This window comes from Drosophila tropicalis, unplaced genomic scaffold (assembly GCF_018151085.1).
Source record: "Drosophila tropicalis isolate 14030-0801.00 unplaced genomic scaffold, ASM1815108v1 contig_130, whole genome shotgun sequence".
Taxonomy (NCBI): domain Eukaryota; kingdom Metazoa; phylum Arthropoda; class Insecta; order Diptera; family Drosophilidae; genus Drosophila; species Drosophila tropicalis.
The window spans coordinates 147,507-172,282 of record NW_027172573.1 but is presented as its reverse complement, the minus strand read 5'-3'; the positions used below and the strand labels follow the sequence as shown (position 1 = coordinate 172,282).

Below are 24,776 nucleotides of genomic sequence, written 5' to 3'. Positions count from 1 at the left end.
AAATCGGTAAACCAAGATCCACAAGTAACTTCTATACTTCTATTTGTCTTATCCAGATGAATATACAAAGTTTTTCTGGCAAACTATTTTTGCAATTTTTAATCAAACCAAACGAACCTTGTGCTGTCAATGGCCTCTCTCCATGGTGTGTGTGTGTGTTGGTGTGTGTGTTGGGTAATCTTATTTTTCATGCGTTGTTTTTCATTTTCTTTTCTGGTTTTGCTGCTGTTGTTGTGTTTTTTTTTTCTATGTGCTCAGTTTGTGTTTGTTTTCCCAACTCGGCTATTGTTGAAGCCTGTCAAACATATCAATTTCAAAGCAAATTCTGTCTGTCTGCCAGATGGGTGTGTGTGTTGCTGTTTCCCTTTTTACTAGATCTGTGGCATATTTCTGCTGATGGATTGCATGTACACAGCCATAACAACAACAACAAAACGGCTCAAAATAATAATAATAACAAAAGGAAAAGAAAAGACAAATCAGCAACCGAACTAAAGTTCAAAATTATAAATCACAGTCGATATTTGTCGGCAGGCAGCAAATTTATGTTATGGCCATAAACAACAAAAGCAACTGAAATGGCAAAAACAACAAAAATTGTAGTAGTAGTCATGGCCGTCAACATTGAGTTCTTATTGACCATGGTGCCGAGGATAAGGGGGATTGAGGACATGTGCCAAAGGATAAAGTTATGACTGAGATTTGATTAATAAACAGTTCTTCCTTACTTTATCCAAGACTTGCTCCAAGTCTTGCCAATGGTTTGGCTTCTTTGCTTGTCGACCACCTAAACAGCGAACTCATCAGGTTACCCCCTTTTTCTACGGCCATGTGGGCAACAATAGCAAATCGATTAACATGTAAGCCCGAAAAGTGCATTTCGCGAAATGTGAGATGCACAGAAAGAGACTTTAACGATTTGTGACACTAATAAATAAGCCAAACAGCAACCGAGTCTCATAACTTTTGATTCATTGGGAGACGAGAGACGAGAGACAGAGCGAGGGAGAGCGAGAGAGGAAGAAGCTCATCATTTGGTTTGTTATTGTGTTTCTTTATATTTTCTTATTTATTTATGTTTATAGCGTTTATCATTTGTGACACTTTGCATAGCGCCGCGCGCAAGACGCGTGGGTCGGGTCCTGGCCCGGTCTGGCCAACTGGGCTAACTGCCCGTGTGAGGGCAAACTGCTCATCGAGGGGCATCAAGCGAGGGGTACTCGATGAACGCCCGTGAAATTGTCACAGTTTGCCGGTTTTTATGGCCAACCCAGTTGTGGCCCAGCTTTGGCTTTATGAGCCCGACTTTGGGCTGTAAAAACACACACACACACACACAGAAGAAACAAAAAATCGTTCAGTAACAAAACAAAATGCGCAAAAAATATATATAAAAAACAATCCCGACACTCGGCCAAAATTTATGCGCAAATGAATTGTGCATTTAATGGTGGCAGTGAGTGGAAGAAGGAAGGTTGTCCGCCGTTTTGTGGCCCACTTGAAGTTGGCCAGCAAGTGAACTGACTGTCTGGCCTTTGTTGAGATCAGAAATTATGAATAATACTATTGTAAGTTGTGCAACAAATTAAACTGCATTAGATTTATTGACCGAATTCCCTTCCAAACATTCTTGCTCTTGATTTCTCATTTTCTTGGCCATCTTTACAAGAATTTAATTCTTTTTTTTTTTGCTTAGCCAAAGTCATTCAGTTGGAACAAACTTAAATTTTAACCTGTTTACATATACAAATACACGTATATATGTATACATATTTAGCTCCCTCTCCTATTTTTAAAGCCCGCTCTTGGTTCGCATTTTATGTTCATTTTATTTGTAGTTTGGCTTTATTTTTTTTACAGCCACTTTAAAGCCATTTTTAATGGGATTTTACACAGAGCAAAGAGAGTGACAGGTTGGGAGGCGGGTTGGACACTGGTATCGGGGCTGGGTGGAGAGGGGTTAGACCTAACTTTCACAGTCTGAGTTTTTCGACGGCTTCTAAGTTTGCGTAATGCGCGTGAAAATAAAGTTTTTCGCTTGAAAAGCAAAAGGCAAAGATAAAAACAAAACACAAACACACAAAATATGATCTAACCGCATTCGGGACTTGAGTCAGAATATGAAAATTCAGAAATGTGAGACCAACCGACCGACTGACTGTCTGACTCATTCGAAATGCATCGACTTTGAAAGTGTTTCAAATGCATTTTCATCTAGATGAGGTCTCAGTTTGGTATCATACATCAAATTGACTTTAATACACCCAATATTATCATCTACTTGTTGTTAGTCCAAATGATTATTAAAGTACTCCAAATTTTAAGTACTGAATTCGTTGGGTTCTTTGCCTTAAACAACTTGTCTGTGTGTAGAACTAATCACAATTGTTATTGAGGATATATTAAAGTAAGAAATGTATTAAAGAATCCCTCAAACATTCGCTTCCTTTGGCCTCTCTTTCTCTGACGCTGACAGTTTATCTCTCTCTCTCTCTCTTTCTTATTCTCTTGCTGTGCGTGTGTGTGTGTGTGTGTGTACTTCCCCTTTTTGGGCTGTTTCTGGGTGGTTGATGTATATATATACATATGTATGTCTAAATATATAGACATAAGTACACATATATGACATGATATATGTTTAAGGAAAACAAAAACGAAAACTCAACCAATGGCAAAGATCTCACGCAGGCGATAAGGCCAAATAAAACTGGGTAAAAGGAAGGCAGAGTGAGAGGGAGACAAAAAGAGACAGGGACGAAAATAAAAAAGGAATACAATCGATTGTAAGCCCAAGACAAAAGAAAAAGAAGTCTCTGACTTTAAGCTAAAAATGGAACGAAAGCTTAAAGTAAAAGGAAGCTGGTTAAAAGGAAACGAAATCGAATCGATTTTGAGTAGGTTTCAAGCATTTCTAAAGTCTTAAGCTTCCATCCCCCACTCCCTCTGCCCGTCATACCATTGCCTAAGTTCCTGGCATCAACATGCCTCTTTCTATACGGTCGTGGTGGCATCCTCCCCACTCTGGGACGTGATTTTGCACAAAGCTCCTCACATTTCCGTTTCCGTTTTGTATATATAGCCTCAATTCACATTTTGGCATAGCCACCCTTAAGAAGCACCTGTTTTCTCACCAGTCGCCCCGTCCCATTCCCCATTCCACATCGTCGTCATCATCATCATCCTCCACATCTTTAACCGCTTTGAACAAATGCCACCTGCACTAGCTCCTCGTGCTTTTGGTTTCGACAGTTGGATTTGTGCTTCGACCTCAGAATAAAATCCACACAATCTACCAGCCCCTTCACCATTTACATCCATCCCCATCTCCAATGTCAGCATCAGCCCACAAAGCCTTACTGGAGCAGCATCCCCCAGCATCCTTCCACCCCATCCGCGCTCCATCAAACCATGCTTATATTTCTTTTGTTTCGTATTTCTTCTTTTCGTTTTCTATTCTTTCTCTCTAGATGTTTTTTTTTTTTTTTTTGTCATGTGTATGTTTTTCTTAGTCAGCCGCCAACGCCAAATCCGCCAAACCCCCATCCCCCCTTTCCCCCTTCCCCACACCCAACACACACACAACACTCAACAAAAAAAGAAACCCCTAGCTTCTACCCCTCTGTGGCTTGCTTGCTCGCTCACTCTCTTTTTTTTCTTTCTCTCTGTCTCTCTCTCTCGCTCTCTCTCTTTCTTGCCCATTTTCCTCACTGCGTCAGGCTCTATCATTTGCTCTCTTGTGTTTTTTCCATCTCTCTGTCTCTGTCTCGCTCTTGCTTTCGACTGTTGCCATCTTGCTTGCTTTTTGCCGCTGGCCCGCCTTTTTCTTTTGTGATTTTGTGTATTTTGCCTACGCCGCAGTCGGCAGCGCAGTTTATCTCTCAGTTTGTGAGCCCTCGAGGGGTTGTTTTCCACAGTGGCGTCCCCTTGCGGAGAACTACGCCTGTGTTTCTCTGTGTGTGTGTGTGTGTGAGCACTTTTTTTCCTCTTTGGCGTTTCAAAATGGTTGTCCAAGCTTGAAATATGACACGATTACGTGGGATCCCAATCTTCTGCTTGCATCTTGCACCCCCAAGCAGTCGCCCCCTCCGGGAATAGCGAAAGAATTCAACACATAAATCTCTCTTTTAAGAGATCTTTCCTCGCTGGTTTTTTGTTTTGTTTTTTGGTAATGTGATTTTAAAGTGAGAAAATGTTTTTCTTTTACCATTGTCATTATTGAGGGACTTCTTTTGGTTCTTTTGGTTTACGGGGCACTCAATTTTTTGATTGGAGATTTACGAGTCAGCCAGCCAGTTGTTCAGTCTCCGGCACTAAAGTTCACTCGAGTCAGTCAGTCAGTAAAATGAAACAAGTGTTTGAAAAGAATGATGATGGTCGCGGGGCGGAATTGAAGGGGGATCAGTCAAGTGCCTTTTGGTCTTTGCTCTAGTTTTAACGCCTCTTGTAATTTGTTGTGTGGCCCCCAAAACAAAACACATCATCAAAAAACACTTTTGATGACTTCGCGTACTACAAGCATCAGCCCCAGCCCCAACCCCCCACCTCATCATCTTCTCCTCACTTTCTACTCTCTATGCCTTTGTTGTCCAATGTTAGACACTTAAATGTTTTGTGGCCTAAAAGAAATAGACCCTTTCTATACTCTTATTTATTTGTTTTGACTTTGTCTTGTTATCGTTCGGCATGCCATTAAAGTGGGCCCAAAGTGAGGACATAAAATTTGAAAGGAATAAACCGAGTAATAGTTAAAAGAGGTCGTTGAAGATTATTGACAACACTGATGCAATGCAATTCAAGGCCTCAACCGGCTAAACGCTCTTGATAACCAACTCAGCACTAAATAAAGAACTCCTTTCTTTCCCATTCTAATCTTTCCACGGGGTAAAAAAGAGTTTAAGATTTGGCTTAATGAAGCCATGTCACAGGCTGATGGATATGGCTAAATTCGGAATTCATTTACCTCGATCCAAGAGCCTTGATTTTCATATTTACTAGCCAATATGACGAGCTTCCGGATAGCTCGGAAAATAGAGAAACGGATAGCTGAAATGTCCACAAATCACAACTCATTATTCATTGTGTAAACCTGTAGTACTCGGTTCGGTGTTGGCCTGCAAAGCATTTAGCCAAATGATTTACGAATGCGTTGAAAAGGCGTTAGATGGTGTTGACTTTCTGGTCCGTCGAAGGAGGGGCTTTTGCTTTGGCTGTGGCCTTTCGGCCTTTTATCTAGCCCCGTACATCGGACAAGTATCAAATTCATGGCACACACACGGAGAAAATAGCTGCAAATTTATTGTCGAAACAGAAATCATAAAAAATAAAGGTACAAAAAGTAAAAAGAGAGAAGAGAGTTTCGGTGTGTTGTGGTCAGTATAAAAAGTAAAAACCTCAAAGAGTCATAAAAATAAAAAATAGCCCAAGTAAATGTCAAATAAACTTTAACGGTTTTTGGTCAGAGCCAGGGCCAGAGCCATAGCCAGGGCCAGAGCCAAAGAGCAGCCCAGAAGTGTTGGAGTGGGAGTGGCAACTGAGGCAGGCAGACCGACTCGCAGAGAGAGTGGGAGAGAGACAGAGACAGACGTCGGTATCCACAGCAACCATAAACTTTTGAAGAGCCAAAAGACGAAAAAAAAAAAAAAAAAAATGGGAAAAATAAGAAAAGACCGCCACATAAAATACAACAAACTGACCGAAACCGACTACCAACAACACCACCGACAACAACAACAACAACAACAGCAACAACAACGGTAACAAAATGCCACCGCTGCAAAAAACTGAAACTGCAAATAAAAATAACCTCTAGACCAACAGCAGCAGCAACACCAAAAACAACAACAATATCATCAGCGGCAGTCAGAAGAAGCCGCAAGGCTGTCGACTATATGCACACACACACACATACATACATACACACGTATGTATGTATGTATGTTATATACTCTTTTTGGTTTTCCCTATTTTATTTTTTATATTTTCTTCTTTTGGCCACAATTTATGTACGCACAGTTTGGCAAGGAGGGAGAGTGGGAAGGGGGAAAGGGGTGAATGTACAATACTATATTACGTGCCCTCGGACGCACAAACCAACGACAACCGTAAATCTGCGGTATTTTTCATGTGGCAAACCCCCAAAACACCCACCCCAACCCACTCCCACTCACACACACACACGCACACCTTCACAGAAAGAGAGGGGCAAATGTGATGCCAAAAAGAAACGAGATTAGACTAGCCAAATACCCTAAATAGGTGTTTTAAAGGGTATCCGTCAATATACTCGATCAAATCGACAAAAGAGTCCAGTCTAACTGTCTTTCCATAGATTGTTAACTAAATAAAGATAGGAGATTAAAGGAATCTTTAGGCCAAAGCAATGACATTTGGATAGAGCTTAAAGAATCGACAGGTCAGTTATAATTCCATTAAAACTACTCTCGAAGACAGAGTAAAGAAGATGTGGTAGGACTTATAACCAGCAAGGCCCAAAACAGTTGGCAGGAAACTGTACTTGAGGTTGGTTTTCTTGTGGGGAGGGGGGGGACTTTTGGTATTTCAGCATGGCTTTAATGGTGGGCAGAACATGTAGAGAAAACAGAACAGAAAATTTGTCCGTTTAAAGACCAAAAACAGCAGCAGCTGCTTATCTTTCGAAAACTCCAAGAAGACTGTGTGGGGGAGTCCAAAGAGAGGATGTCGATTGGATGCGATGCGATGCGAATCCGAATGCCATATGCGGAGTTGACCTAACTGCCAGAGTAGGCGTAGATAACAACCAAGAACAACAGCAACAATCCATGTGAACCGACAGCAAACAAATTGTTGTTATTGTGTGCTGAGCTGAGATCATAAAGATGAAAAAAAAAAAAACACACATAAACGAACAACAAGAAGAGCAGCAGCAACAGCCAAAAATTGTGTCTGAGTTAAGGTCGTTTAAGGGTCATTACGATTACAAAAACATCGACATGAGCACACACACCCACACACCGACACACACACACAACGCTATCAAAGTTGTTAACCAACTAAAGGTGATAAAAAAAGAACTTTAAACTGAATGAACTAATCATGAAACAACGAAATATTTGAAATTGAAAACATTTGTCCGAACTTGACTATAATAATTATGAATATTTCTTTTTCTATATAATTATTTCGAATCTATAAAGATGCCAATGATCAATTCGTAAGTCAGAAGCCACGAATCGAATTTACAATTTTCTAGTTGATGGCAATTTTCCACAACAACTTTCCGAATTTTCTTTTAAGCAAAAGTCTAATGTGATGTTTTTAAATTGCCCATGCCACCTGTCGCAGCTTTGTGTCCTTCTCCCCTCTTCCACCACTCTTTCTCTGCCTGTGAGACACTCTTTTGCCATCGACGGCAAGAGTCCATTTTCTTTTTCTTTCTTACATAAAGTTATTGTTTTATTCGACACACACACACACACACAGACCAAAGACACATGCAAAAAAAAACCTTAATTTATTTGCTTACAATTTTATTGTGGCTTCTTCTTGCTACTTCCTTTGCACTTGTTATTTCATATTCTGACTCTCGATTGCCGACGCGCCGGAACGTTTCGATAAGTTAACAAATTGAGTTTAGTTTTTCAGCTCGGAATTTGTTTTTCTTTTCACTGCGAAAGTGAAAAATCCGTTGCACGTAATTAACGCAATTAAAATCAAAACATTAATGACCTGCGCCAAAGGACCCAAAGAATGCCGGCGTCGCCGTAGCGGTTGGCGTCGCTGCTCTAGTTGCAGAGGCAGAGCAGAAAGACAGAAAGTTGGGGAGAGAAATGCGGCAAAAGGAGAACATTTGAGGCTTTTGCAAAAATAATTCACGTGAAATCGAAGCAACGAAGAATTATAAGTGGAAAAGCAAATATTTAGCCACTAAAAGTTCAAATTCAACAAAAATTTCGCAAATCGATTTGATTAATCGAAGAGGACTAGCATTTCGTGCCAAATTGTCGCCTAAATTCTGGGGTCCATGGTGTAAGAGAGAAATCCTACGAATAACTTTTTTGCTCTCTGGCCGGCTGCTGGCGTTGACGTCGACGTTCAAGTTTTGGCCATTCTTTGCGCAGCCGCTAAGATCGAGAGAGAGCTAGCGAGAGTTGGCTCTCTGCTCCACCTCTCCTTTGTTATTGCAATCTCTCTGGCTTTCGTTCTTTCTCTCTCTGGCATTTGATTTCTCTCCTTGTCTGACATTTTCCCTCGTTTTTCCCCTCATTAGGAAGCAACAAAAAAAAAAAAAAATGGCACTGTTGAAATATTTAACGCCGCTAAGTATGCTACGAAAATATTTTCAGAACATGCGAGCAAAAAAATGAAAGCAAGAACAGAAAAATGTGGAAAAAGGATGTTTTCAAGCCATCGCCGACTTCGAGGCGTCGCTGCGTGTGGCAGTCGAGAGCGAGTGCAAGTGCGTGCCCTGCATTGATGATGTGCATTTTAAAGCTTTAATTGCCTTTTGGCCAAATTAAAATGTGACCTCAACTTTAAAGTTTAAACTCCAAAAAGGCCCCGCAAGAAAGGCGAAGGCTTGAACCGAAAACGCAGAAAGAAGATCCGAAAGATGGCAACATTTGTAAGGTTTCTTTCTTCCCATATTCAAAACAAATGGGGAAATTGAAAGAATTGAATGTATTTGAAAAACCTAGCTAACAATTTTAGGTATAAATATATGTATATATTTATATGTAAATGTAGAGAATTTAAAGTGAAAAGTTTGACATGCAATGACTGAGATGCTCTTTCCTAATTAATTTCAAGACAAATACCATTTGGACTTGAATTTTCTTTCCTTCTTCATTCTTGTCTAAATGTGTCTAAGTATTAACTTATGTATATATACAACCCTGTACTGTGTGTGTGTGTGTGTGTATGTGTGTGGATATGTCGTGTTATCTTATGCATGACTTTTGTTTTATTTATGCGACGCTTTTAACATTCTGTGTAAATATTTGCACAGCATTTAACTTTGACTTTCAACTAGGGTTGCCATCACATAAAACGGTCGAGAATTAACTTAGTTTTACCGTTAAAAAACACACACACACGCACACAGAGGGAGAGAGACACATAGAAAAACGCAATGTGCACAAAATAGATTACAAAAATCAACAGAAACACAGAAAAACATGAGCATATACAAAAGCTCGAAATGCTTCCATTTTCCACGATAATTTCAATTCCAAATATTTCTATATCAAACTATAAACAATTAAGGCAAAACACAAATTGCATGGCAAAAAAATATTTGTGGAAAAAATTTGCAATTGTTTTTGTTTGCACACACACACACACACACACACAGGCACACGTATTTTTGTCTATGGAAATTACGCCTAAATATACCCAAAAGTGTTGACAATGTGTCGTATACGCAATTTTGTATTTATTGCTGATAGCATTAGTGTGCATAGCCAGTGAAAAGATAGGAAAAGATTTAAAATGTAGAGCGGGGCACGGCTGGCAGATTGCTAGACCGGACTGGAGTGGCGGAGAACAATAGAGACCCTCAATTAGCACAGATGAGCCCCCAGTTGTGTACATAGAATTTATGGCATCTAACTGATTAAGTGATTGACTTACCGCTCAGCGAATTGTGGCCACAGGATGGCGCCCTGCCCAGCAGATAATCGTCCTTGCAGATAAACTTATTGTCATCCAGAACATACAGTTGTTCGCCAGTGCTCAGCTGTTTGCGGCAAATGCAGCAAGTGAAGCAATTCAGGTGGAAAACCTTATCCCGGGGCTTACGCACCAAGTCCGAGGGAGCAATGCCCTGGCCACAGCCACTGCATTTGGTGCCATAACGTCTGTAAAGAATGGATCAGAAAGCATTAGGGTTTATTTATAAGCATCATTCAAAAACTCTTTTGGGCTTAAAGAAGAAGAATTCTGGTTTTACTTTTGGCTGTATTCAATACCATATTGAATCTAGCATCAGATGCTACCTACAGATGTTTGTGAAATGCTTTTGCCATTACAATGCAACTTGACTTTGACAGGAAGCAAAATAAAGAAATAAAAATAAGATAAATGGGGGACAAATGGAAGGCAAAAAAAAAAAAAAAAAAGAAGAAGTGAAGTGGAGGGAAAAAAAGGATTTTATTGTGAATTACTCAGGTGTTTTGCATGTTAATTGCTTTGGCTTGGCACATTTTTGCATTTGAATTCTTCTTGCCTCTTACCTCTTTTTTCAATTAGATGGATTTCAATGGCAGGTGAATTCGAACGGAACACGTGAGCGAACCAGTGAACAATTTAGCTGGTCTGCCATCCAGCACAAAAGCCAACTACGACAAGTCAAAGCTAACTTGGCTTAATTGCTTTGATTTTGTTTCTCCATCTCCATAAAGCATTTCTCGTTTACTCTTTCTCTCTGTTCCTCTTTTTTTCCTTACAGTCTTGTACACACACCTTTTCTCCATTTCATATTGATTGATTTACCTTGATTTGTTTTTTTTTTTTTGTGTTTTTGCACTCACCTGAAGAAATCGTTACGACAATAAAGCTTGGACTCGCGGCTAAAGCATTTGTCTGTCAGAGGTTGGAGGCATTCGCAGCATCTAACACAGGACGCGTGCCAGGCTCGCTCGAGGACATTGAGCAGAAATTTATCCAATATGGGCTTATTGCAACCGGCACAGGGATCGCCAACACCAACGGGCGGCTCACTGCGACCTACGAGGAATAAAAACGTAAGTTAAAAAGTTAGAATCTCATTATATATTTAGATCAATCGCTTCAATATCAATCAGTATCTCATACGAATATAACTAATTTCATTCTATTTATTATGTCTGATTCTATTTCTAAAAGAAGAACTCCTTTTCTGACCACACACTCGAAGCGATTGTCCTTGTTTCTCATTGATGGCCATTGAAGAATCAAATCTCACTAGAATTGAAATGGATTTTAGTCATTGGTATCGTGGCATAGTATACCTTGTGGCTACGTTTCGAAGCAAACATTAAAAGATTGACCATTTTGAGAGCTGCAATATGCAAACTCAGCTCAGATGATAAAGTTTCTTATGCTATTAACTTATTGTATAGTCCCCAGATCTTGATGCATTTTGGCATAGTCATTTGACCAACAAATCGAATTGGGGATTGTTGACTTCACACAGAAGTGGAAGATTATGAGCAGATTACAGGGTGTAGGAGGTTGTACTCAGTAGGGTCACTTCAAAGATTGAGCATAAAAATGACACCAAGGATAAGTCCACAGTCAATTAGAGAAGAATGTATTCGAAATCCTTCTCTAGCAAACAAAAAAAACAGACATTGCTTTCTAGGGTTAAAGATAACTCAGCTGAGTAATTCTTAAGTTTCATCTTGAGTTTTGACTTTTCTTCTTCTTGTAATGTAAACATGCCACCTTTTGGGACATATATATATAACATTTGTGTATATGTATGTATACCAATAACCTCGTTTCAAGGGTATAAAAGATAAATTTACATATTCAAAAGGGAAAAAGATGAAAATGAAATAACAAAGTGAATAGTTTTTTTGATTTTTGGTTGCTTTGCGATTTACTTAAATTTTGTGAAACGACTTTTGATTCAAGGTAAAGGCACAGAGTTGTTGCTATCCATATTCCTACACTGGATAAACTGGGCAACGCCTTTTACTCTCCTGCTTTCCTGCTTATCCTCCTCCGCCTCCACAATACCACCTGCCCCTCTAACCGCCTGCTGGGCCACCAAGTCCTTAGCAGTCCGTAGTCTGCCATACTGAAACGTGCAAAACTTTTTGAATGAAAATAAATTTCACACACAAGTTGAGCATACTTTTTTTTTCGTTCTTGTTTTTTTTTTTTGGGATTGGGCTGGGGCTGGGGCCACGCCTTCTTCTCTTCTTCTTCAACATCTTGTGGCTTTAAATATGCCCTGTGGGTGCTAAACAAGAAGTTCCTCATGGTTTGTTCTTTCGTTTTGTTGCCTTTGCAACTTCATTGACTGATTGACTGCGAAAAGGAATTTCAACTTGGACTTGATATTGTCAGTATTTCCTTGCTCGCTCTTTCGTATCTTTTAGTAGTTTATATCTTTGTCTCTCGGGCTCGGGGCGAGATTTGGCGTCTATCATTATACGGTTGCAGTTTTCAGTATCCAGTTGAGTTTTTAAGGGTGTGCGCCACGCCCACACTCACACACACACAACCGCCTGCTACCTTCTTGCCCATGTGTTATTGGTTTAGCAGAAATCCAGACTTATTCTAAGTTTATTCAGTTGTGTGTAAATATGCCACTCATCTTGAACACTCGACATCTAAAAACAAGCAAGAAGCACCAAGGAAAAAATGTATGACTGGAACAGGTGCCACAATGAGTGTGTGGAACCGGCAATAGGGGCATGGGGACAAGGGGACTTGGGGTGTGGGGAATGCCAAATTTGTCCAAGTACAAAATGCAAGTGTAAATTGTAAAGCTTTCCCTCTGGTGCTAGTTAACTCAAATGTTTGCCAGGCCACCCTGTGGGATTGCTCATTTCGGGGCCCACTAAAGGTGAAGTGATGGAGGTGATGGAGGAGAAGCTGATGAAGTTAGGGGGCATACGCACACATGTGCAAACTTAATGAGGCTACCAAACATCATGGCGAGGTGCTAATTTGCGCCTGGAAGGATTTTGGCGCACAGTTGGCTGCATTTGCAACGTGTGTGTGTGTTTTTTTCTCTTTCTTTTTTTGAGGAATTCACCTTTTTCCCTTTAGACACACACATTCGTATTTATGTATATCTTTCAATACGCTGAGTGAGAGTGACTTCTTAAAGACCATAAATTCAAACACATAACTAACGCCCTTTTCGGATTACTCATACGCCCCGAGTGACAAATAGCCAGAATGGCAGAAAGGAAAAGAAAGGAGACAAGGGTGAAGTACAACAGCTTAGACAATCGTTGCGCCGACTTTGGTATACCATTTACGAAATGAATTAACTATCTTAGCCAGCAATTAAAGCTAATCTCAAGTTTTATGTCTCTGGCTTATCGGAGACCTTTGGAGACCCAAAGCAGTTGCTCACACGAATGGACGGACAAACATGGTCAGATCGATTCGGCGGTTAGTGCTGATCAAGAACTTCTGTATTCCTTTGGCAGCCGTCACTTACATTTTGGCGATTTCAATGGACTATATTACTTGATGGATGCATGGTATAGAAACATAAGCGGGCAAAAGGAAGCGAGAAAGCAACAGCAAATGCCGGGGCAAAAGCTTGCACATTATAAATGAGCAACTGACACACTGATTGATTGACGAATTGACTCATTTTCGCAACAGAAACCCCAGTTCCAGACCCCCAACCACAAGCAAAACGAACCAAACGACCGAGACCCAGACTCCAACTTCCAACTCCAACTCTTACTGAGTCTCCGGCCAACAACAACAGCAACAACAGCAACAACAGCAACAGCAACAAGAACAAAAGTCCAGACCTTGCCGCATATGTCAAAATTGACGGATGTTATCAATCATTTTATGCCGCTGCAGACAATTTTTAATGAAGGTTATGGACGTTTATAGACGGAACGGGCCCAATAACAGAGAATCGAGCAAAACACAGAACCGAACTGAACTGAAGTGAATTGAGCCAAACTGAAAACAGGAGTCAGAGGAGCAGAGCAGAGGATGGTTCTTCACTTGATGTTGGCTCAATGAACTGAACTACATTAAACACACACACACACACAGACAAGCACCTAAAGGCCATAGTGAAAACGAAAAGGGGGGAAATGAAAAGGGTAAATTCAGGGTAAACGTTGCTTCTGTTTTCAGTTTTCAATTCTTTGGTGTGGTTTCTCCTGCTCGTTTTATAAAAAATCTTGCTAGAATCGTATCAACATATATCCTATATAATGAAAGTTAATCTAACTGTTGATAATTTTCAAAATTTATATTTCGATTGAACTAAAGTGAAATGGCAATTAGAAAATAGGAAATTTTGAAGTAAAGAGCATTTGCTATTCAACTTGATGCACTCTTTCCATTTCTCTGTGCATCTCTCTTGTTAATTTTCTTAACTCTTGAGCTTGGTTCGGCTTTTGGGTTTCGGGTTGAATATATATATTGCCTTCTGGCGCGATTTTAAAAAGCGACAAATTGTTGTTTGCAGACGCCGTTGCTGCTGTTGTTGTTTACCGCTTAAGTGTCGCAATTTAAATATTGTTGAGTGCACTTTTTGGCTACCGTTGGCCATTTATTTTACGCTGAAATTTATGTAACGATGTGAAAAATTGCCCGCTACTGGTACCGGGAGGCTCTAGGCGAGACTCATCGCTAACCCTCCTTATCCCCAGTCTCCCACTCCCATTTTCTCTCTCTCTCTCCCATCTCTCTCTCTCTGTTATCTCTCTTCCTCTGCTTCTCCCGTCCGATAGGTATATATATATATCTCCATTTCAATGACCAGCGCATTGACCGCAGAGCAAGAAAAGTGCACAGTGCCCAGGCAAAGAGTCACGTACGAAGCATTTTGCACAACATTTTCCGCTGTCGTTGCCGCTCTCAAACAAAAGCCAATAATTGTGTACCCTGAGCTGAGGAGCTGGAGCTGGTGCTGGAGCTGGAGCTAGAGCTGGAACTTGCAATCCATACAGACTAACTGCATTTATAATGCCCAGGCAACAACATCGACCAGAACTGCAACAGCAGCAGCTTCTTCATGGCTCGCTGGGTTGGTCCGGGCAACACCCAAAAGGCCAGCCCAAAAATACATATAAAAGAAGAAAAAAAAACACAAAGACGAAAATAAAAAAAAATTAAAAATAACAAATGAACTGAACTCAGGCTCTTTTGAAGCTCTGACAACGGCAGCTGCCGCAACATCAGCAATACAGTAAAGGCTGCCTTGGCCAACCGATTGTTCCCATAATGGCGAACCTATGGGCTAGCCGCATAACGATATTTTGACAGCAATTATCAATACGAATCTCTTGTATGAGGCCCTCTTCTTCTTCTACCCACAGCCATGTTGAGGTTGATTCAACCTCTTTCATGCATTCGAAACGAAATATTATATTCAAATATCGAAAGGAAAGCATTTCCTTTGGAAATTTGTTTTTCTTTGCCAGTTTTCATCGTATCCAACTTTGAAACATTAGGGAAACTCACCATAGCTAAGCCGAAGCTCACATACCCTTCCATTCCATAACAGGGATAAGTGGGCTGACTAAGAACACGGCTTCAAAAGCTGATCAAGAATCTATATATAAACTGGTGATCGAGAACATCGAATTGCCTGCGTTGCAAAGATATGACCCAGTTGATAATACCCTCCCTCTGCATGGGAGGGTACCTACAAACGAGAAAACTGCAAAAAATTCGTTCGACATCAGCAAAATGAAAATAATAAAAATCAACTTCAAGTTGCTTTGTTTTTGCGTTTTCCGTTTCTTTTCTATTTGCAACTTTTTGTTGGAGTTTTCGCAGAGCACTTGCTGCCTGCTGCGCCATGTTGGTTATGCCACTTCCCGCCCCCCTGGACCCTCTGCGGAAAACGTGACTAAAATGTTGAAGCCACAAAAAGAAGGAAAATCCAAGCCACTAGCAACAGCCGTCGCTCAATCGCAATCATTTCCCCATTCTTTCGCTCCTTTTACTTCTACTAGTGCTACTTCTTATTTTCCATTTTTTTCTCTCTTTATCTCTCCCCTCATTTTTTCGTTTTTCTTCCACGTTTTGGTCGTTTTCTTTCGCAAATCTTATGCAAAAATCCAAATGAAAATGCAGTAAAGCCAAACAAATGGCAGACTGAAATGGGAAATGAGGAGAGCTGCTGGTCCGCCATTCCTTTATCTATTCTTGCTCGTTTTGTCCCTCTGCTATACACCCTTGTGAAAATCCTTGCACGGTCCTAAAGTAGTCAGAGACAGAATAGTAGATCAGAGAAAGTATCACCAATTATTATAATACTCAAACAGACTCATAATCATTCGTTCCTTAAATGCCTTGAACAGGGTTTCTCGAGTTCGGGACTCATTTTGGTCTATTCGTCCATTATCTTGGTACCTACTTTTAAACGTAATATTTGGCTGATAGGCTGGCCGTTAAAGCAAAAGTGGAATAAAGCCAAAAGGGAATGAAAGAAGAGAAAAGCCAGAGGGAAGTTTACACTTTTCTTTTTTCGAAAAGTGCTTATGATTCTTTCTTTTTTCTTCTCTCATTTTTGCCAACCATTTTTCCTTCTTCCTTTTCGGTTTTGTTTTTATGCTAATGAGGCGAGAGAGTTGCAGCTGTAGAATATGGATTAAGTTTTGTCTAAAACTTTAAGTTTTTTGTGAAACGAGCTGGAAAAACAAGGCAAAAAGAAGAAGAAGAAAGCCGAATGAGACGAAACGTTAAAAATATTCAACAGAATATCTAGAATTTATCAATCTGATTGTTACCATCATTCATTTCGAAAGGAAACAAATATTAAAAGGAAAATGTGAACAATTTTGACTTTTTCGTTCAATAAAAATTCAAAATTATAAATGAAATCTAGGTAAAGGAAATCAGGACTCTGCCCATCCATTGGATCACCGATGTTCACAAAAGTTGGTCAAGAATATAAACATTTCCTTCTGCCATTTGTATACATTTTGGCAAGTTCCATGAGGAACAACAATTTGCCTGATCCCAATATATAAAGTGAGTACATAAACCAATATGCCAAGTAAAATCACTTCGGAAAGATGTCAAAATAGACATCGTGAGTTCGTTCAATGGAAACGACAAGAATCCCAACAGTGGAAGCTCTTAAAATCAAAGATATTCGGATATGATCATAACTATTTAAATTAGGAAAATAATATCTACCTACAAGTATGCAAATGCTTAGTGAGAATCGACGATCTAAATGATCTCAGAAGTAAACAAAATGTCAGTTTATATATAACTTAAAGTATAAAAATACTCTTACAAGAAGTGTATATTGATTATCCATTCGTACATTCTTAATCTTATACGGTTATTGCCTTAATTTTCACAAATTGGATGAAAATTGGCCAAAGATTCGACAAAATCTCATTTGGGCCAAACTTTTTCGGCTTTTTTGAATGACTTCTGTTATCAAACAATTTGCAAGGGTATACAAATTTTGGTATAGTCGATATTGAGCCGGCTCTCTGGTTTCGCATTCGCCCTCATCAGAAATGTTCATTAATATTCAATTTTTTGCGCTAATATCGCAACTAATTATGTAATTAAAATGTTAACATGTTTAAACGCGAACGATTTTCATGAGCCCCACGATGACAGCAACAACATCCGAAAATAGGTGTTAAAATTCATATCAATATTTCAAGCATATTAACGATGAACTTTGCCTTTTCTTTGTCTTTTCATCCATGCAACATTTAATATTCTTTATGGGTATTTTTTGTTGTTATTTTCATATTTTCCCCATTATTATTGATATTTTCTTGAAAATTTCAACGAAACGTGAACCGAAACTTATATACCCTGAACTGGCCGACCCTTTGGCCGAATGATCTTGGTCATATAAAATTCATTGGCCAGACCTGTTTTTGGATGAGAGAATGGCTCAAATGATTCCCAGATAAAACAGTCAGATCCGAATTGAGGGTACTAGAAGTTCTTCATATCTTGGTTGGATTTTGATTAAACGTGATATTTGGCCCTTCTTGGCGTGGGTGATTATGAGGACCCAAAAGAGCGGAAACATTTTGTAATCAAAATTCTCAAATCAGCCGCAACGAATTGCATTAAAATAACGAACAGGCGACAAGGCGAAGGAGGTGATGATGATGGGTGATGGGCAAAAGAGGTGAACTAGAGAGGTTTATGGCCCATCGACTAAAGAGTTTTAGTGTTTTAGTTATACCATTTGACTAAGTTTGTGTTATCTCTGTTAGTTTGTCATAATACTCTAATCGAAGCAAGAGGGGAGATTGTCTCTGAAAGCAATTTTTATTTATATTTTGTTAGACTTGTTTCCACCATTCCCTTTTCTTAGGTTTGCTACTTCTTACGTGCTCGGTGTATATATAAAGTATGTAGGTATATCTTTTGTAAATATGTATGTACACTTAGTATATATGGAAAAAATTACGCCTCTTTTTTGTGTAGCTCATGCATATAAAGTATATGCTAGATACACACACACACACACACTCACACACACAGGCAAAGACAGCTGAAAGGCACTGCCAACCACTAGCCCAGAAGCCATCGATGCCATCGCTGTTTCGACTCGCCTTGCCTTGTCTCACCTCACCGCCCCGCACTTCTCGACTCTCCAAATTGTTGACTTTGCCATTTTCCAAAAACCAAAAAGCAAGCGACTTGCCCCAACCAATATCCATGCCTCATTCCCATAGTCATTTCCATTAAATCCTGGTTTGGCATCAAAATGTATCTGCAGATATTGCCTTTTGCCTATGGAGTGAATTTTGTTTCTTTTTATAAACACACACACACACACATTTACATATAGGCTTAATATTTTTTTTGTTGTTTTGTATCTGTTTATAACCATCGCCTTCTGTTTCTGTTGTGTGTGGCATTAAAATTCATATTGCGTTTGTTTATGATACAAAGAAAGGAAGATGGAATGGCAATGGAGACGGAGACGGTGACGGAGACGGTGACGACAAGGACAACACCGAAAGTCTTTAAGTAAGAAAATGCTAAATTTTATTATTCTTTAAGACAAGGGTCGGTAGTCTATGTTGAAATATTTTCTAAATATTAAAGAAAAATGCATATAGATGATTCTGTCTTCTTGCATGGTAAGCAAATTCCGGATCGGAATACTTTTTCCACGTTGGTTGCACTCGAGTTCTGGGGGTTTGGTTGCTAACGCGTTTGGGGATGGGGATGCTTTCGATGGGTGGATGATTGTTGTGTCCTGTGTCATGTTTTGTGTCCCTGTCCCTGTCCCTGACATATCACTCATACGCTAAGGCTTATCATTGGCTATCTGTGTGCTGTCAAACAGCAACAGCAACAGCAACACCAACACCAACAACAAAAACAGCTACAAGACGAAGACGTATCAGAAAAAGATGAAGAAGTAAAAGGGAAGAAGAAAAAGTGGGCGGCCATCCATCCATTTGGAAGGAAAGCAAATCCACCCGAACCCCCAGAGTTTGTAGATAGCTATCGCATTCCCTGTCTCTTTCGTTCGCTCTCTTGAGCGTTTCTCTCTCACTCCCCCTTAGTCTATTACTGGCTCTTTCTCTTTTGCACTTGTCTTTGCTCATGCTCTCCCACTCTCTTCCGTCTCTTTCTCTTTCTCTCTCTCTCACTCTCTCTCTTTCACTCTATCACACATATCTTTGGCTTTAGTCTATCTCTCGTATCATTTTGGTGCTGCCTCTTAACTGAAGTGTGATTTTTATGGGGCGACTCAAGCAGACTCATCTCGGTGGCACAGTAAGGGTTGGGGGTGGCAGAAAATAATAATAAAAAAAAGAAAGCAAAAATAAAAAAAATGAAGCAAGTAAGTCGACTCGTCGACTTGGGTATACCATACACCTGGTGAAACAAATATTTCAAATTTCGAAGACCAAATGTACATATGTCTATTAAATTGTTTTTACATGTCTTATACTATGTGCTATCTCGCTCACTCTACAAACACACGAGCACTCTAGCGCCGCTACTAGCCAACGTCCAATTCTGGCCTTGTGGGCCGATTTCAATAAAATTTGATAGTTTGGTAGAAATAGATAAGATAAATTAGTCTGCCAAATTTAAATGCGATAGTCAAAAAACTAAAGGAGGAAATCGTTTTTTTCTAAATTATGGAGGCGGAAGTGGGCGTGGCAAAATTTGAAAATATCTAAATTCTCTGCGCATACTATGCCAGTATACATACTAAATTTGGTGACTTAAGCTTTGTTAGTTTTTGATAAAATCAGTTTTGTTTAATTTACGGGGGCGGAAGTGGGCGTGGCAAAATGTTTAAATAGCCAATATCTGCGCGTCTATTAAGCTAGTCTACATACTAAATTTGATGTCGGTAGCTATCATAGTTTTTAAGGAAATCACTTTTATGTAAATTCCGGGGGCGGAAGGGGGCGTGGCAAAAAGTTTAAACAATTAGTTTCTGCGCGCTAACTAACCGAGCATATAAACCAAATTTGATGTCTCTAGCTATTATACTTTTTAAGAAAAACAGTTTTGTGTGATTCCTGGGGGCGTAAGGGGGCGTGGCAAAAAGTTTGAACAGTTAATTTCTGCGCACTAACTAATCGGGTATACAAACTAAATTTGATGTCTCTAGCTGTCATACTTTTTAAGAAAAACAGTTTTATGTGATTCCTGGGGGCGTAAGGGGGCGTGGCCGAAATTCCAATTAATGCTGAACATGTGCATACTACACGAGTATACATACCAAATTTGGTGGCTCTAGCTCTTATAGTCTCCGAGATCTGCGTGTTCATACAGACGGACGGACGGACGGACGGACGGACGGACGGACGGACGGACGGACGGACGGACGGACGGACGGACGGACAGACGGACATGGCTAGATCGACTCGGCTGTTGATCCTGATCAAGAATATATATACTTTATAGGGTCGGAGAAGCTTCCTTCTGCCTGTTACATACATTTTGGCGACTTTAATATACCATTTCACCCTATGGGTGTATGGTATAAAAAAAAAAAACCAACAACCAAATAAAACAGAAACGACAGAGTTCTCTTGGTCTTGGATTGAGGTAATGGTCGGGATGGGGGAGAGCCTATAAAAATCTCTGCAACTGACGACAATGTTGATGATGACGACTGTCAAAATGAAGATGACGATGACTGCGAAAATGGTAAATACGAAATGGAAATGGAAATGTAGATGCAAAGATAAGTGGGAATATAAAAATCGGAATGAGAACTAACATTTAGACATAATGAAAAGTGTAAATATTAAATATAAAACTATAAAGGATAAATTTAACACTTGAACGCAATTCCATGGACATCTTCGTTCATTTAATTGAGTGAAACTCGTGTCGGGCAAGTGTGACCCATAAATTTAATCTATTGGCATCATTTTTTAAGTTTTATTTAAACTTGTGTTTCTTGGGGCAGAGAGTTCCGAGTTTATGTGTATATGTATGTGCTTTGTGAATGTGTTTGGCAACCCTGGCATGGCACACTGTTTCCCTCTACAATGGGTTTTTGACAGTTTTCTTTAACATAAACTTAGAGTCGCACATTCGCTTTTAAACTCTGTCTCTCTCTCGCTCTTTTTCGCTTCTCCTCGCACATCCACACGATGCCCCCTTATTACCCCCCTCCAACACTGGCCACCAACCTTTGATGTATTTTGGTTTGCGGTTTCGTTCGGTTGGCATTTTTGTGGACCTTTTGTACATTTTGTTAATACAAATGCTATGGAGGACTCCATTTTTAGCCCTTCTTACCTCTCTCTCTCTCTCTCTCACACTCCCTCTCTTTCTCTTTCTAACCCAAACGACTGGCTACCTGGGTTTTTGGTTTAATCAATGTGGTTTTGCAGGCTTTTGACATATTGTTGGCTCTTGTTCAATGTGTCTGTGTCTACATGTCTGTGTGTTTGTGTCGGTGTCAACAAATAATAGTAAGGCAATATACATATGTATATACAATAATGAGACAAAAAACTACTCCCGGACGGAGCCGTGTTGTTCATATGGTTGCGCCTACGCCACCGCCCACGCCCCCGCCTTTCTCTGGAGAATCGCTCGCAGTCGAGAAGGACGTTAATGATGCCCTCAACAATTGTGGAAGTCGTGTGCGTATGTGTGCGTGTGAACAAGCTGCATACAATATGAACTTGGCAACTCTAGATTCAATTGATTGATTTTAAATGCTTTGCTAGCTGCCTGGTGTTGGAAATTCATTGAAAATTTATGTATTTGTAAATTTGCATTTTTCAATATTTAATGTGGCAGACACACACGATGAAGAGTGGGAGAAGCTGAGAGGAAGAGTTGCATAAATTTTCGCCTTCACCACTCACACACACACACACACACAGAAAGCTCTCCTGCCTTCTCGGCCTGACTTTAGCCAGCGTTTAATGCGATTAAAGGTTTAAACTTTTGTGCCAAATAAAGCGTATGCATGCAGCAATAGTTCTTGGCCATCGACTCTGACCCCCTTTACCCTGCCACCGTCTGTCCACGCATACACACACCACTTTCTATGCCTCAACCTTCTCACCATATCTCTCTCTCTCCCTCTCTCTCTTCCTTTGCAAAGCATTGACCACATGCAATTGAAAATTTGCTTTGATTTTCGGACCGAAACTTCGCTTCAAGAGTTTTTGGTGGCCAATTTCCTTCAACTATGCCCAAGACGAGCATAATATTATGCATATTATAATGATCAAAGCTTACACACACACACACACACTAAAACAGACTGTCGGCTGGAGAGTGGAGAGGACAGGACATAAAGTACCAAGTTGATATCGAAATGGTCCTTTAATTGGTTTTCACATTAATTTTGCAAATTTATTGCACAAAATGCAATTAATAATAAACAAATCTTGAGCAACATTTTGCCAGTAAAACAGGCAAACAAAACAACTACATTTTGTTCAATCGATACAAACATCATTCTATATATTAACATACATATGTATGTGTGTGTGTGTGTGTGTAGGTATGCATCAGTTAGCTAATACGAATAAATGAAAGACAAGATTTTGATTTTGAAATTCATTAATATTAGAACTTATAAACTTTTGAATCTTTTTCAAAAACCCCTCAAACACTCACTTGAATATTGCCATTTCATATGAAATTTCACAAACAATTCATTTCTTTACATTCTGAAACGGTTTTCATATTCAGAGTTTTCTAGCTTAATCCCAAATCATTCCTTTCATTCTAGATTTTTGCATTTTTATCTGAAGCTGCCACACAGCGAAGATAAGAACAATTTATGCCCTACAAGATACATGAATATCCACCCTCCTGCTGCCCCACCCACCCTCGTTCTAGCAATGTTGGCTTTATCTAGATTTTCCTACGTTCCCAGCACCCCCAAAACACTGAAAAACATAAACATCTTATCACCAGATCTTTGCAGTTTCGTTTAACCTTGAATGCAAATGCACGAAGTCATCTGCCCTCTGCTCTCCCCCTTGATTCTTTCTGTCTAATCCTAGAGTCAACTTTGACAAGGCTTATCACAGGAACAGCATCGCACAGGACCTGCCAACAGGGTGACTAGGCAAAAAGGGTTCAGAAAGCGGCAAGTGCATACATGGCCAGGTCAAGAACAGATCTTATTTGTTACAGCATCTCAGCGAATTCGATTTCAAAAGTTTTCCACGCACTTTTCACCATATGTCTAAGAACATTACGGAAAATCTTCTAGTCCTGTCTGTGTACTATGGATATTTGTTGCTCCTCCAACCGGTTTAATTAGTTATGGTTTTAGCTCATTTTAGCTGCCACCTGGCTATCATCATCGTCATCATCATCATCATCATCATCTGGACGATCATCATGATCGTCCCATTCCATTGTCCGTCCCATTGCCCATTGATGCCGTTGTAGCCGTCGACGCCGTTTTTATTTGCCCGCCCGCTGCGACGTTTTGAAGTTTGCCGCAAATGATTTGCCAACAGCAACAATAGCAAATAGCAATAGCAAGTGTGTCGGCATGTGTTAGTGTGTGAGTGTATCGGTTTTTATATAAATTTTGATTAATTAATTTGCATAAAACTGAAAAGTAAAAGTTGCATCAACTCTTTTCTCTGTTTTTGCCTAAAAGAACCAAACAGAAATAAAATTTCTTGTTTTTTTCTTTTCTTTTCTTTTTGTTTCTTTTGTAAATTAAGCAAAAGAAAGAAGAAAGAAAAAATATGCAACCAAACAGATAATCAAATTAATAAACGCACAATAAAAATGCATAACAAATTGCCGCTGCTCATTCTGGCCCAAAATGATAATGATGATAATGATGATGATGATGATGATGATGAGATGCCGTTCGAGTGGTTTGGGAATCAAAGGAGTTGGAGACACACAGCGATCGACCAAGATCGTAGAACGTTGAAGGTGTTGTATGCGATGATGTTGGCAGCGGCAACAGTCGTCGCCGTCATCGTCGGCAGCAACATTACACGCATCATTATGTTGTGCGTTTGCCTCGTCGTTATTGATGATACTATGTAACTATACATATGTAGGATGATAGGGACGCTAGTTGTGGGTAGGGTATAAGTAAAAGAGGAACGCCACTGCCGCTGCCGCCGCCGCCGCCGCACTGGCTTCAGTTTCGGGGCCGCCCGCACTGTCTGGTAACGCTTCACTTGACACACCGGTGCACACACATAATCAAGCGGTACGTACACCAGACAAAACCAAATCGATCTAGAGGAAAACTTCCAATTTCGAATAAAGTTTCCCCAAACTGTTAGAAAAAAGTGTTTTCCAATAAAGAGAAATTAACATTTTTGTATGGTGTACAAGCTGCCGTTGCCTTTTTTGCTGGGTGCACACTTGGAACGAATTGCCGTTTGTTGCGGTCATCTGCTTCGCGATCGTTTTTCCCTGGCAAGCCATTTGGTTCCAGACGAACACATCTCGCAAGATCAGACCCCCAGACCCAAAGCCGAAAAACCCATGCCCAGAAAACAGAAAAAAGAGAGAGGGATGGGGAGAGGGAGACGGAGACGGACCGAGCACAGACAGGGCCATATTTTTCCATTTAAATACTCTATACGGCTCATTCAAGTGATAGAAAGGGATAATTAGGACTGAAAAGTATTGACAAAAACTATAGATTTCCGATCGAAGGT

General features: G+C 40.0%; 1 protein-coding gene across 3 annotated transcripts in view; it reads right to left on the bottom strand.

Moving 5' to 3' along the window:
* Nucleotides 1–24,776, bottom strand: part of Lim1 (LIM homeobox 1) — a 50,097-nt gene that overhangs the window by 19,291 nt on the left and 6,030 nt on the right. For 2 of the 3 annotated variants that reach the window (XM_068295653.1, XM_068295651.1), the window contains exons 2-3: nt 10,509–10,704; nt 9,610–9,836 (exon numbers count right to left, since the gene is read on the bottom strand). In XM_068295653.1, coding sequence (XP_068151754.1) covers nt 9,610–9,836; nt 10,509–10,704 — 423 coding nt within the window. Of the gene's footprint in view, nt 1–7,504; nt 7,623–9,609; nt 9,837–10,508; nt 10,705–24,776 lie in introns of those variants that run through there. The other variant, XM_068295660.1, reaches the window with a different exon arrangement.